The 12,960-nt window shown below is 42.2% G+C and overlaps 1 protein-coding gene across 2 annotated transcripts in view; it reads right to left on the reverse strand.

Annotated features, from left to right (window-relative positions):
- The window catches only part of LOC128642390 (mitochondrial import inner membrane translocase subunit tim16), a 353,230-nt gene that overhangs the window by 56,377 nt on the left and 283,893 nt on the right, over positions 1 to 12,960 (reverse strand). For both annotated transcript variants that reach the window (XM_053695146.1, XM_053695144.1), the window contains exon 17: positions 5,224 to 5,329. In XM_053695146.1, coding sequence (XP_053551121.1) covers positions 5,224 to 5,329 — 106 coding nt within the window. The remainder of the gene's footprint in view (positions 1 to 5,223; positions 5,330 to 12,960) is intronic.

Here is a 12,960-nt window from a genome sequence, read left to right on the forward strand (position 1 = left end):
AGACAAGTCTGTATAGTCCCCATTCCACTGACTGAGCATGCACAGTTGTAATGGTCTTAGATGAATGCGCGCAAAAGGAACTATGTCCATTGCCGCTACCATCAACCCGATCACTTCCATGCACTGAGCTATGGAAGGAAGAGGAACGGAATGAAGTATCCGACAAGAGTCTAGAAGTTTTGTTTTTCTGGCCTCTGTTAGAAAGATCCTCATTTCTGAGGAGTCTATAAGTGTTCCCAAGAAGGGAACCCTTGTTGACGGGGATAGAGAACTCTTTTCCACGTTCACTTTCCAGCCGTGAGATCTGAGAAAGGCCAGGACAATGTCCGTGTGAGCCTTTGCTTGAGGAAGGGACGACGCTTGAATCAGAATGTCGTCCAGGTAAGGTACTACTGCAATGCCCCTTGGTCTTAGCACCGCTAGAAGGGACCCTAGTACCTTTGTGAAAATCCTTGGAGCAGTGGCTAATCCGAAAGGAAGCGCCACGAACTGGTAATGTTTGTCCAGGAATGCAAACCTTAGGAACCGATGATGTTCCTTGTGGATAGGAATATGTAGATACGCATCCTTTAAATCCACCGTGGTCATGAATTGACCCTCCTGGATGGAAGGAAGAATAGTTCGAATGGTTTCCATCTTGAAAGATGGAACCTTGAGAAACTTGTTTAAGATCTTGAGATCTAAGATTGGTCTGAACGTTCCCTCTTTTTTGGGAACTATGAACAGATTGGAGTAGAACCCCATCCCTTGTTCTCTTATTGGAACAGGATGAATCACTCCCATTTTTAACAGGCCTTCTACACAATGTAAGAACGCCTGTCTTTTTATGTGGTCTGAAGACAACTGAGACCTGTGGAACCTCCCCCTTGGGGGAAGTCCCTTGAATTCCAGGAGATAACCCTGGGAGACTATTTCTAGCGCCCAAGGATCCAGAACATCTCTTGCCCAAGCCTGAGCGAAGAGAGAGAGTCTGCCCCCCACCAGATCCGGTCCCGGATCGGGGGCCAATATTTCATGCTGTCTTGGTAGCAGTGGCAGGCTTCTTGGCCTGCTTTCCCTTGTTCCAGCCTTGCATTGGTCTCCAAGCTGGCTTGGCTTGAGAAGTATTACCCTCTTGCTTAGAGGACGTAGCACTTTGGGCTGGTCCGTTTTTACGAAAGGGACGAAAATTAGGTCTATTTTTCGCCTTGAAAGGCCGATCCTGAGGAAGGGCGTGGCCCTTACCCCCAGTGATATCCGAGATAATCTCTTTCAAGTCAGGGCCAAACAGCGTTTTCCCCTTGAAAGGAATGTTTAGTAGCTTGTTCTTGGAAGACGCATCAGCCGACCAAGATTTCAACCAAAGCGCTCTGCGCGCCACAATAGCAAACCCAGAATTCTTAGCCGCTAACCTAGCCAATTGCAAAGTGGCGTCTAGGGTGAAAGAATTAGCCAATTTGAGAGCATTGATTCTGTCCATAATCTCCTCATAAGGAGGAGAATCACTATCGAGCGCCTTTATCAGCTCATCAAACCAGAAACATGCGGCTGTAGTGACAGGGACAATGCATGAGATTGGTTGTAGAAGGTAACCCTGCTGAACAAACATCTTTTTAAGCAAACCTTCTAATTTTTTATCCATAGGATCTTTGAAAGCACAACTATCTTCTATGGGTATAGTGGTGCGTTTGTTTAAAGTAGAAACCGCTCCCTCGACCTTGGGGACTGTCTGCCATAAGTCCTTTCTGGGGTCGACCATAGGAAACAATTTTTTAAATATGGGGGGAGGGACGAAAGGAATACCGGGCCTTTCCCATTCTTTATTAACAATGTCCGCCACCCGCTTGGGTATAGGAAAAGCTTCTGGGAGCTCCGGCACCTCTAGGAACTTGTCCATTTTACATAGTTTCTCTGGGATGACCAACTTTTCACAATCATCCAGAGTGGATAATACCTCCTTAAGCAGAATGCGGAGATGTTCCAACTTAAATTTAAATGCAATTACATCAGGTTCAGCCTGTTGAGAAATGTTCCCTGATTCAGTAATTTCTCCCTCAGACAAAACCTCCCTGGCCCCCTCAGATTGGGTTAGGGGCCCTTCAGAGATATTAATATCAGCGACGTCATGCTCTTCAGTAACTAAAACAGAGCAGCCACGCTTACGCTGACAAGGGTTCATTTTGGCTAAAATGTTTTTGACAGAATTATCCATTACAGCCGTTAATTGTTGCATAGTAAGGAGTATTGGCGCGCTAGATGTACTAGGGGCCTCCTGAGTGGGCAAGACTCGTGTAGACGAAGGAGGGAATGATGCAGTACCATGCTTACTCCCCTCACTTGAGGAATCATCTTGGGCATCATTGTCATTATCACATAAATCACATTTATTTAAATGAACAGGAATTCTGGCTTCCCCACATTCAGAACACAGTCTATCTGGTAGTTCAGACATGTTAAACAGGCATAAACTTGATAATAAAGTACAAAAAACGTTTTAAAATAAAACCGTTACTGTCACTTTAAATTTTAAACTGAACACACTTTATTACTGCAATTGCGAAAAAACATGAAGGAATTGTACAAAATTCACCAAATTTTCACCACAGTGTCTTAAAGCCTTAAAAGTATTGCACACCAAATTTGGAAGCTTTAACCCTTAAAATAACGGAACCGGAGCCGTTTTAACACTTAAACCCCTTTACAGTCCCTGGTATCTGCTTTGCTGAGACCCAACCAAACCCAAAGGGGAATACGATACCAAATGACGCCTTCAGAAAGCCTTTTCTAAGTATCAGAGCTCCTCACACATGCGACTGCATGCCATGCCTCTCAAAAACAAGTGCGCCACACCGGCGCGAAAATGAGGCTCTGCTTATGCTTTGGGAAAGCCCCAGAGAAATAAGGTGTCTAATACAGTGCCTGCCGATATTATAATATCAATATACCCAGATAAAATGATTCCTCAAGGCTAAATATGTTTTAAAAATGAATCGATTTAGCCCAGAAAAGTCTACAATCTTAATAAGCCCTTATGAAGCCCTTATTTACCATCGTAATAAACATGGCTTACCGGATCCCATAGGGAAAAATGACAGCTTCCAGCATTACATCGTCTTGTTAGAATGTGTCATACCTCAAGCAGCAAGAGACTGCACACTGTTCCCCCAACTGAAGTTAATTGCTCTCAACAGTCCTGTGTGGAACAGCCATGGATTTTAGTTACGGTGCTAAAATCATTTTCCTCATACAAACAGAAATCTTCATCTCTTTTCTGTTTCTGAGTAAATAGTACATACCAGCACTATTTTAAAATAACAAACTCTTGATTGAATAATAAAAACTACAGTTAAACACTAAAAAACTCTAAGCCATCTCCGTGGAGATGTTGCCTGTACAACGGCAAAGAGAATGACTGGGGTAGGCGGAGCCTAGGAGGGATCATGTGACCAGCTTTGCTGGGCTCTTTGCCATTTCCTGTTGGGGAAGAGAATATCCCACAAGTAAGGATGACGCCGTGGACCGGACACACCTATGTTGGAGAAATATCTTCCTTTTTTACATAGAGATGCTCAGGTGATATTTTCCTGTCAGCTTTTTACAGTTATACTGCATCAGTTTCAAGTGATTTAGCATATGAGTATTATGTACCTTTAAGTTAGTTATTTTCCCAAATGAAAACTTGTGAAACTGCAGAAAATGTTAAGGAGATGAAACCCACATTTTTTCTTTCATAATTCAGATAGAGCATACAATTTAAAAAATGTTTCCAATTTACGTTATTATCAGATTTGCTTTGTTCTCTGGTTATTCTTTATTGAAGAGATATCTAGACAGGTAGCATGCACATGTCTGCAGCACTACATGACATGAAATAGTCCCTTCATCTAGTGCTCTTGCTAATGAGCTTATCTTCCTGCTTTTCAACAAAGGATGACAAGAAAACAAATACAATTTGATAATAGAAATAAATTGGAAAGTATATTCTATCTGAATCATGAAAGAAAAAAAATGGGCTTTATGTCCCTTTAAAGGGATGTTAAACAATAAATACATGCTAAACATAATGATGTATTCAAAGCAAAGATTAGCCTTAGAATAATATGTAGATGCATTTTTTTACAATTATATTAGTTGTTTAAATATTGGAAATATAAATGTAAAGGTTTAGTTTCTATAAAGTAATGGGAGCTGCCATTTGTAAACTAGTTTTCTACTTATCTCTGTACAAACCAAACTGTGTGGCATCCCTTTTAGATTATCCACAGCTTAGTTTGAACAGTCTCTCTTATTGCTTTGTTATATCTGTCCATAACTGTTTTCAGCAGGGAAAACAGATAACGGTCAATTTAAAGGAACATGAAACACACATTTTTTTCTTTCATGATTTAGAAAGAGCATGTGATTTTAAACAACTTTCCAATTTACTTCTATTATCTAATTTGCTTCATTCTTTAGATATTCTTGGCTGAAAAGCATATCTAAATAGGCTAAGTAGCTGCTGATTGGCGGTTGCACATAGATGCCTTGTGTGATTGGCTCACCCATGTGCATTGCTATTTCTTCAACAAAGGATGTCTAAAGAATGAAGCAAATTAGATGATAGACGTAAATTGGAATGTTGTTTAAAATTGTATTTTCTATCTGAATCATGAAATACATTTTTGGGGTCCTTTTAAGACTCTTAAGTGGTCCATAGAGTGTTTGCAGCATGAAGGAATGGGGACACGCGACGGAAGGGGAAATGATAGATGAAGATAGACGTGGTTATAGGTAGACTGAATAGAACGGTTTGGGGAGATGAGTGTCGGCAAAATTCAATATGTTCCACTCATCAAAAGCTACATTGCAAACTACAGACATCTGAAGAAGAAACTCTATACAAGGAGCATAGTGCTATCACTGTGTGATCAGTAAGTCAACTGGATGTATTTACTGTGCTATCATCATAGTGTCCACACATTCCAGTATGATCGTGTCTAACTTTTTTTCCAGTTAATTCAGATGCTACCTCAAACAGAATTTAGGTCTGAGATTTTATATTCATCTGTAGTAACGTGAGCATCTTTCACCTTATGTTCCAAGCTAATGAGTATCTTATAGCCAACCACACCTGCGTAACTGGACCACTTTCCGTTTGTTACACTGCATTACCGTTACATTAGGTTACACTAAAACTAAATTATTAGACACAGTGCGCTTCACACAGCTGGGATCTAGATGTCACAGAGAGAAACGTGTACTTACCTGTAACCAGCTTGTGGGTGTTAAAGAGATCCCAAATCAGGTCGGTCACAGGTGCCTTGTTCTGGATGGTAGGTAGTGTGTCTGGTAGTCTGCCAGGCTGTGAGAGCTGTAAAATTAAAGGGGATAAATATTATACTTATTTCTAATTGCATTTTTATTTATTTATTATTTTCACAAAATAAGTACATTAACTATACAAACAAAATCTTGAATTGCTTTATTGGATTTAAATTTTAACAGACTAGTCACACTTATTCTAAAAAAAAAACCTCTCTCTCAATCCAAGCGCCACCCTATTTACCTACTCCCTCTTGCCTCAAAACATCTAGAAAAGCTATGATATACACGTCTATCACATTTCCTTACATTAAACTCCCTCCTTGACCCACTGTAATCTGGATTTCACCACCAACACTCCACAGATGCAGTGATTGTTAAGGTTACCAACAACCATCTTACAGCAAAATCAAAAGGTCACTTCTCTCTGCTAATCCTCCTTGATCTGTTTGCAGTCTTGAAGCTGTTGATCACACTCTTTTGCTCCAAACCCTGCAATCCATCAGCATTTGGGACAAAACCCTCTCGTGGTTCTCTTCCTAACTGTCTAATTGTACCTTTTGTGTAGCCTTCTCTGGGGCATCCTCTGCCCCTTTATCATTTTCAGTTGGGGTACCACAATGCTCTCTCCTTGGTCACCTTCTCTTCTCAATCTATACGCTATCCTTTGGTTCCTTATTTAAGTCCCACGGCTTTCAATATCATTTGTATGCCGATGACACCCAAATCTACCTCTCGGCACCAGACCTATCGTCTTACTTGCTAATCCGTGTCACTAACTGTCTTTCTCATATCTCACCCTGGATGTCCTATCACTACCTAAAGCTAAATCTCTCAAAAACTGAACTCCTTATTTTTCCCCCTTCTTCAAAAATCTCTACACCCCCATTTTTCTATAACTGTCGATAATGCCATCATTACCCCAACCCAGCAAACCCGATGTCTTGGGTTCATACTTGACTCAGATGTTTCTTTCACACCTCACATTCAGTTTTTGGCCAATTCTTGCCCTTTCCACATTAAAAACATCTCCAAAATTCAACATTTCCTTACACAAGACACAACTTAGATTTGAATCCAGATTTGAAACTCCTCCTCTCTTGTTACCTCCTCACATTCCCGCCTACAAGACTTCTCCTTATTTTGTGGAACTCTCTGCCTTGTTCTGCAAGACTCTCACCTAGGTTAGAAAGTTTCAAATGCTCCTTAAAGACTCTACTGTTCAGGGATGCTTACGCCAATCTTTTCTAACCTCAGTGCCTCTCCTCCTTTGTTATCCCTTTGAACCCCCTTTGCATGTAAGCCTATGAGCCCAGCTGTTTGTAGATCACCTTGATGAGAGCAAATTTTGGCAGGGCCCTCTACCAACTTGTTACCTATAAATGTTACCTGCATATAACACCTATGCTTATAGCGCTACAGAATCTGTTGGCACTCTACAAATAACTGATAATAATGATAACAACACACATAAAAGAGTAAGAGATCATGTTCAAAACAGTAAGATAAGTTAAAAGGACTCATATTTTTAATTTTTTTTGTTGAATCTAAGAAAGAATGTTTCAAAATATAATATAGTTTTATATTTTTGGGGGGACATGCTTTTTGGGTGAGTCAACATCTACCAATACAGCTGTGCATGCACTTGTTAGTTTAAAAAGAAAGGAGTTTTAAATTTAATTAAATGAGCATCATACTCAAAAATATTCTACCTTCCATATGAGAAAGCAGCCTCTACATGTAAAGGGACACTCAAGTCAAAAACAAAACTTATGCTTACCTGATAAATTTCTTTCTTTCCGGACATGGAGAGTCCACAACGTCATACCAATTACTAGTGGGATATTCAACTCCTGGCCAGCAGGAGGAGGCAAAGAGCACCCCAGCAAAGCTGTTAAGTGTAACTGCCTTACCCATAACCCCCAGTGTGGGGGGTCACAAGAGTGAAAAGGTGCCTGAGGTTTACTCAAAAAAACTGCCAAATTATAATTAAAAAAAAGAGGGCGGGGTCGTGGACTCTCCATGTCCGGAAAGAAAGATATTTATCAGGTAAGCATACATTTTGTTTTCTTTCCTATGACATGGAGAGTCCACAACGTCATTCCTATTACTAGTGGGAACCAATACCCAAGCTAGAGGACACAGAATGAACAGGGAGGGAGAAAAGGCAGGAGGACCTAAACAGAAGGCACCACCGCTAGAAGAACGTTTCTCCCAAAAGAGGCCTCAGCCGAGGCAAAAGTATCACATTTGTAGAATTTTGAAAAAGTATGCAGAGAGAATCAAGTAGCCGCCTTGCAAATCTGTTCCACAAAAGCTTCATTTTTGAAAGCCTAAGAAGAAGAGACAGCCCTAGTGGAATGAGCCGTAATTCTCTCAGGAGGCTGCTGTCCAGCAGTCTCATAAGCCAACCGAATCAGACTTCTCAACTAAAGATATAGAGTAGTAGAAGTGGTCTTCTGAACCTTATGCTTTCCAGAGAAAACAACAAAAAGGGCAGAAGTCTGTCGAAAATCTTTAGTAGCTTGTAAGTAAAATTTTAGAGCCCACACAAAATCCAAGTTATGCAAAAGACGTTCCTTATGAGAAGAAGGATTAGGACAAAAAGAAGGAACTACAATTAGCTCTGATTAATGTTTCGATCCAACACTACCTTAGGGAGAAACCCCAATTTAGTACGAAGGGCCGCCTTATCTGCATGAAAGATAAGGTATGGGGAATCACACTGCAGAGCTGAAAGCTCAGAAACTATGCAAGGAGAAAGAAAACCTTCCAAGATAACAATTTGATATCGACAACATGCATCGGCTCAAACGGAGCATGCTGCAAAACTTTAAGAACTAGGTTAAGGCTCCATGGAGGAGCAACAGGTTTAAACACAGGCCTGATCCTATCCAGGGCCTGAACAAAAGCTTGAACATCTGGAAAGTCCGTCAGACGTTTATGCAAAAGGATAGACAGTGCAGAAATTTGACCCTTTAGAGTACTGACCGACAAACCCTTCTTCAGGACCTCCCGAAGAAAAGACAAAGTCCAGGGAATCCTCACCCGGCTCCAGGAGAACCCTTTAGATTTGCACTAATAAAGATATTTAGAAAAGACAACAGCATCTCTGTATGAGATTGAGCTAGTTGAAAAGATGCCAATAGCGCCCCCAGAGCCTTTGTGAATATTCTGGGAGCCATGGCCAGACCAAATGGAAGCGCAACAAACTGGAAATGCTTGTCCACAAAGGCAAACCTTAAAAACTGGTGATGTTCCCTGTGAATGGTAACATGAAGGTATGCGTCCTTCAGGTCTATAGTCGCCATAAATTGACCTTCCTGTACTAAAGGAAGAATGGAACGAATAGTTTCCATCTTAAAGGACGGGACCCTGAGGAACTTGTTGAGGCACCTGAGATCTAGGATTGGACGAAAAGTTCTGTTCCCATAGAGGGACTGGTACAATAACTCCCAGGGAGGATAGGTCTTTTACACAATTTAAGAAGCCTTCTTCTTTACCTGGTTTGAGGATAGTCTTGACAGGAGAAATCTGCCCTTTGGAGGACAAGACTTGAATCCCATTCTGTAACCCTGGGATACTATGTCCACAGCCCATGGATCTGGGACATTGCATATCCAGGCTTGACGAAAAAGAGAAAGCCTGCCCCCCAACTGATTAAAATTTAAATCGGGGGCGGAACCTTCATGCTGATTTAGAGTCAGCGTTGTTGTTCTGCTTTCCCTTATTTCAGGGCTAACTGGATTTCCAAGAGGACCTGGATTGGTCTGGTTTTGCAGAGGAGGAGGATGACTTCTGTCCCTTAAAGTTGCGAAAGGAACAAAAAATAAGAAGTCTGCTGACCCCTAGGTCTATTCTTCTTATCCTGAGGCAGGAAAGAACCCTTACTACTCGTAATTTCTGAAATGATCTCCGCCAGACCTGGTCCAAACAGAGTCTTATCCTTATAGGGTAAAGCCAAAAGCTTGGCCTTAGAAGAAACATCAGTCGACCAGGACTTTAACCACAAAGCCCTGCGTGCTAGTACAGTGAAGCTAGACATCTTAGCTACTAGTCTGATTATCTGCATATTGGCATCACAGATAAAGGTATTCACCATTTTGAGAGCTTTGATCCTATCTTAGATCTCCTCAACCATAGTTTCCTCTGTAATAAGATCAGCCAAGGCATTGCACCAATAAGATGCTGCTCCTGCAACCGTGGCGATACTAGCTGCAGGTTGCCACTGTAATCCTTGATGGATATACATCTTTTTTAAGTAAGCCTCAAGCTTCTTATCCATGGGATCCTTAAAAGAGCAACTATCCTCTATAGGAATGGTAGTTCTCTTGGCAAGAGTAGAAATAGCTCCTTCTACTTTAGGCACAGTGCGCCAAAAGTCCCGAATAGAGTCAGCCACAGGAAACATTTTTTTAAAAACAGGGGAAGGGGAAAAAGGAACCCCTGGCTTATCCCATTCCTGAGCTATAATTTCAGACATCTTCCTAGGAACTGGAAAAACTTCCTCTGAAGATGGGGAATCATAAACTCTATCCAATTTAGAAGACTTTGTGGGGTCGACAGCAACCAAAGGTTCAGAGTTGTCTAAAGAAGCTAGAATTTTCTTCAGTAATAACCAGAGGTGTTCTAGTTTAAATCTAAAATGTATCTCTTTAGATTCTGAAGATTTTTCTACCAAAGTACCTGAGATTTCCCCTTCAGAAGCTACTGAAGTATGCTCCTTATCAGACAAATGAGAAAGGCTGACCAGCGCAGAATTAAAGGGGTCAGAAGCCTTACTAGCAGGCACATGTTTAGATTTCCTCTTACACTTACCCGAAATAGGGAAAGCAGACAAAGCCGCCGATACCACAGAAGTTATCTGCGCAGCAAAATCCCCTGGAAAATATACACCCCCAGGAGGTTGAGAGGACACGCAAGGCACTGTATGCGAAACTGATAAGGCTTGGGACGTTTGAGGAGAAAGCTGAGGCATATCTAGAACAGCTATATCCTGAGAGACATTAGGTTCACAAGTGGTTAATTTATCCTTATATTTTAAGGTCTTAGCTAAGCAACTTGAACAAAATTGCATAGGCAGCACAATTAATACTTCTAAGCAAAGTAAACATTTATCCATGTTCAATGAAAGAATCTCTTTCAGATTCCATTGTAAATAATGATACCATTCAAAATAAAATCTTTTATTATAGACAGAAATAAATGAATACATTTTTCTAAAAAACTCAGATATAAATGTATCCAAAAAAAAGACACCTCTCACTTTAATATAAAAATCCATGACTGAGGCTCCTACCGTAACGTAGACGATAACCCACTAGTAAGGGAACTCCCCAGATGAGTTGACTTATATACAAGGTCAGATTAGCAATCCGAATCTGAGAAAGAAAATCACAACAGTCCAGGCTCAGTGACCGACTTAACTCCGCTCCTCACACACACAGAAGAGCGTAGAGTCATGTGAGTGTGCTGTGTGAAAACTGAAACTGCACCACAAGTCTTTGAAATAGCCGCGCATTCAAAAACGGCTCAAAGTACAAAAACCTAACCGAGCCGTAAGAGCCTTATAGTCCGCACTAAAAAACGATTCTTTCAATCCGTTAAACAAAAGTGCCCCTTGCCATATTCTTTGTTCAATAAAAGTTAGATGTAAAAACTTTTCACACAGTTTGTATAAATCATAGCCCCAAAGCTTATATTAACCCCTTAGACCAGACGAGAGCGGGAGCGAGCTACATTGAGTTTAATGACACAATCAGGCTGGGCGGTGACAGACCCGCTCAGTAGAGCAAGGAGCGGCGGTCTGAGAAATTCTACTTTATAATAAAATATTGCTGCAATATTATGTTGTATAAAGTTAGGGCTAAGATAATGTTAATAATTCTGCACTATGTGCAGAATTATATAACATTATTTTGTAGGTTTACTGCCCCTTTAATCATACATATAGCCTGTGTTACGGTTACCCTTAGTCTCGCTGAGAGATGGACCGCTTAGTAGCCTGGATCCCTATTGCTAAAGAGGGGAGAAGCTGCTTTCCATAGTATTCTATATGAGTCTCGCAAATATAGAATAATCTCCCTTAGCTGCAGTACAGCTAGGATACCCTTCTGCCCACAAAAACGAGTCAACGCTGCGATTGAGGGTCAAAACAAGAACTCAGGACTGGGATGCCCAGCCTGCTTTTTATTAAGGTTACATGCACACAGGGCACTCCCAGGGGGAGAGGGGGGGAAGCACAAAATCCCCCATCAAACATTTAGATAGAGAGCACTGTCCTTTGACAGGCCACAATAGGATTACAGTACTTAAGATAACAAGTTTACAAGTTCATCTTATCAATTAGCAGTCTGGCTCCAGAGGTGATTAGACAATAGTTTCTAAAAGCTGAAAAAAAAGAGTTAACTCTTTATGAAATGAAACTTGTTACGGTTTTCTTGGAGCCCTTCTTAGGCGCTGGCTTGCTGGTTCAGGCATTGCTGCTGGGAAATAAGCTCTTCACAACAAAATAACTAATGCTTCTGTAACATTGCTCCCTTTCTGTGGAACACTCTGGCAGACACGGTCTGACCCCTTTTCGGGGCAGACTAAGGCTGTCCAGACCGCTGGTTATGCGGGGCTGAGGTCGGTTTGTCTGGACAACCCGTCGGCGTTGCCATTCTGTTTCCCAGGTCTGTAAGTAATGGTGAAATTGAAGGTTTGCAACGATAAGCTCCAACGTAATAGCCTGCCGTTATCTCCAGAGACCCGGTTCAGCCACACCAACGGGTTATGGTCGGTGACCAGAGTGAACTCCTGACCATATAAATAGGGAGTCAATTTCTTTAATGCCCACACCAAAGCCAAACACTCCTTTTCGACCGCTGCATAGCTGACTTCGCGGGGCAGGAGCTTCCGGCTGATGTAGGCAACTGGATGCTCCCCTCCATCTTCGCCTACTTGGCTGAGGACGGCTCCCAGCCCGAACATGGAAGCATCTGTATGGACGATAATACGTTTGTTAAGGGCTGGGGCCGCCAAGACAGGAGCGTTAATTAGAGCATTTTTGAGAGCCTGGAAAGCTGTTTCACAGTGGGGAGACCACAGGACCTGTCGAGGTAAGTTCTTCTTGGTCAAGTCAGTCAGGGGTTTGGCAAGTGTGCTGTAGTCTGGTACAAACCGTCTATAGTACCCTGCCGTGCCCAGGAAGGCTAGGACCTGAGTCTTAGTGATGGGGGTGGGCCAATTGGCGACAGCTTCTATTTTGGCCGGCTCTGGTCGCTGCTTTCCACACCCCACCCGGTGACCCAGGTACTGTACCTCGGCCATCCCAAAGTGGCATTTTTCTGGCTTCAGAGTCAGGCCAGCAGCCCGGATCTGATCCAGAACCATTCCCACATGAGCTAAGTGGTCCTCCCAGGACTCACTGTGGATCGCTATGTCGTCCAGGTAGGCGCAAGCAAAACTCTGGAAGCCATCCAGGAGCCTATCCACCAAGCGCTGGAATGTAGCTGGGGCATTCTTCATCCCAAACGGCATTACCCTAAACTGATATAAGCCGAATGGGGTGACGAATGCCGACTTGGGGATAGCCTCCGGGGCCAGGGGAATCTGCCAGTAACCTTTGCAGAGGTCAATAGTGGTCAGGTAATTTCCCCTGGCTATACGATCGAGTAGCTCGTCTACCCTGGGCATAGG

The sequence above is a fragment of the Bombina bombina genome, chromosome 11 (assembly GCF_027579735.1).
Source record: "Bombina bombina isolate aBomBom1 chromosome 11, aBomBom1.pri, whole genome shotgun sequence".
NCBI classification, from domain to species: Eukaryota; Metazoa; Chordata; class Amphibia; order Anura; family Bombinatoridae; genus Bombina; species Bombina bombina.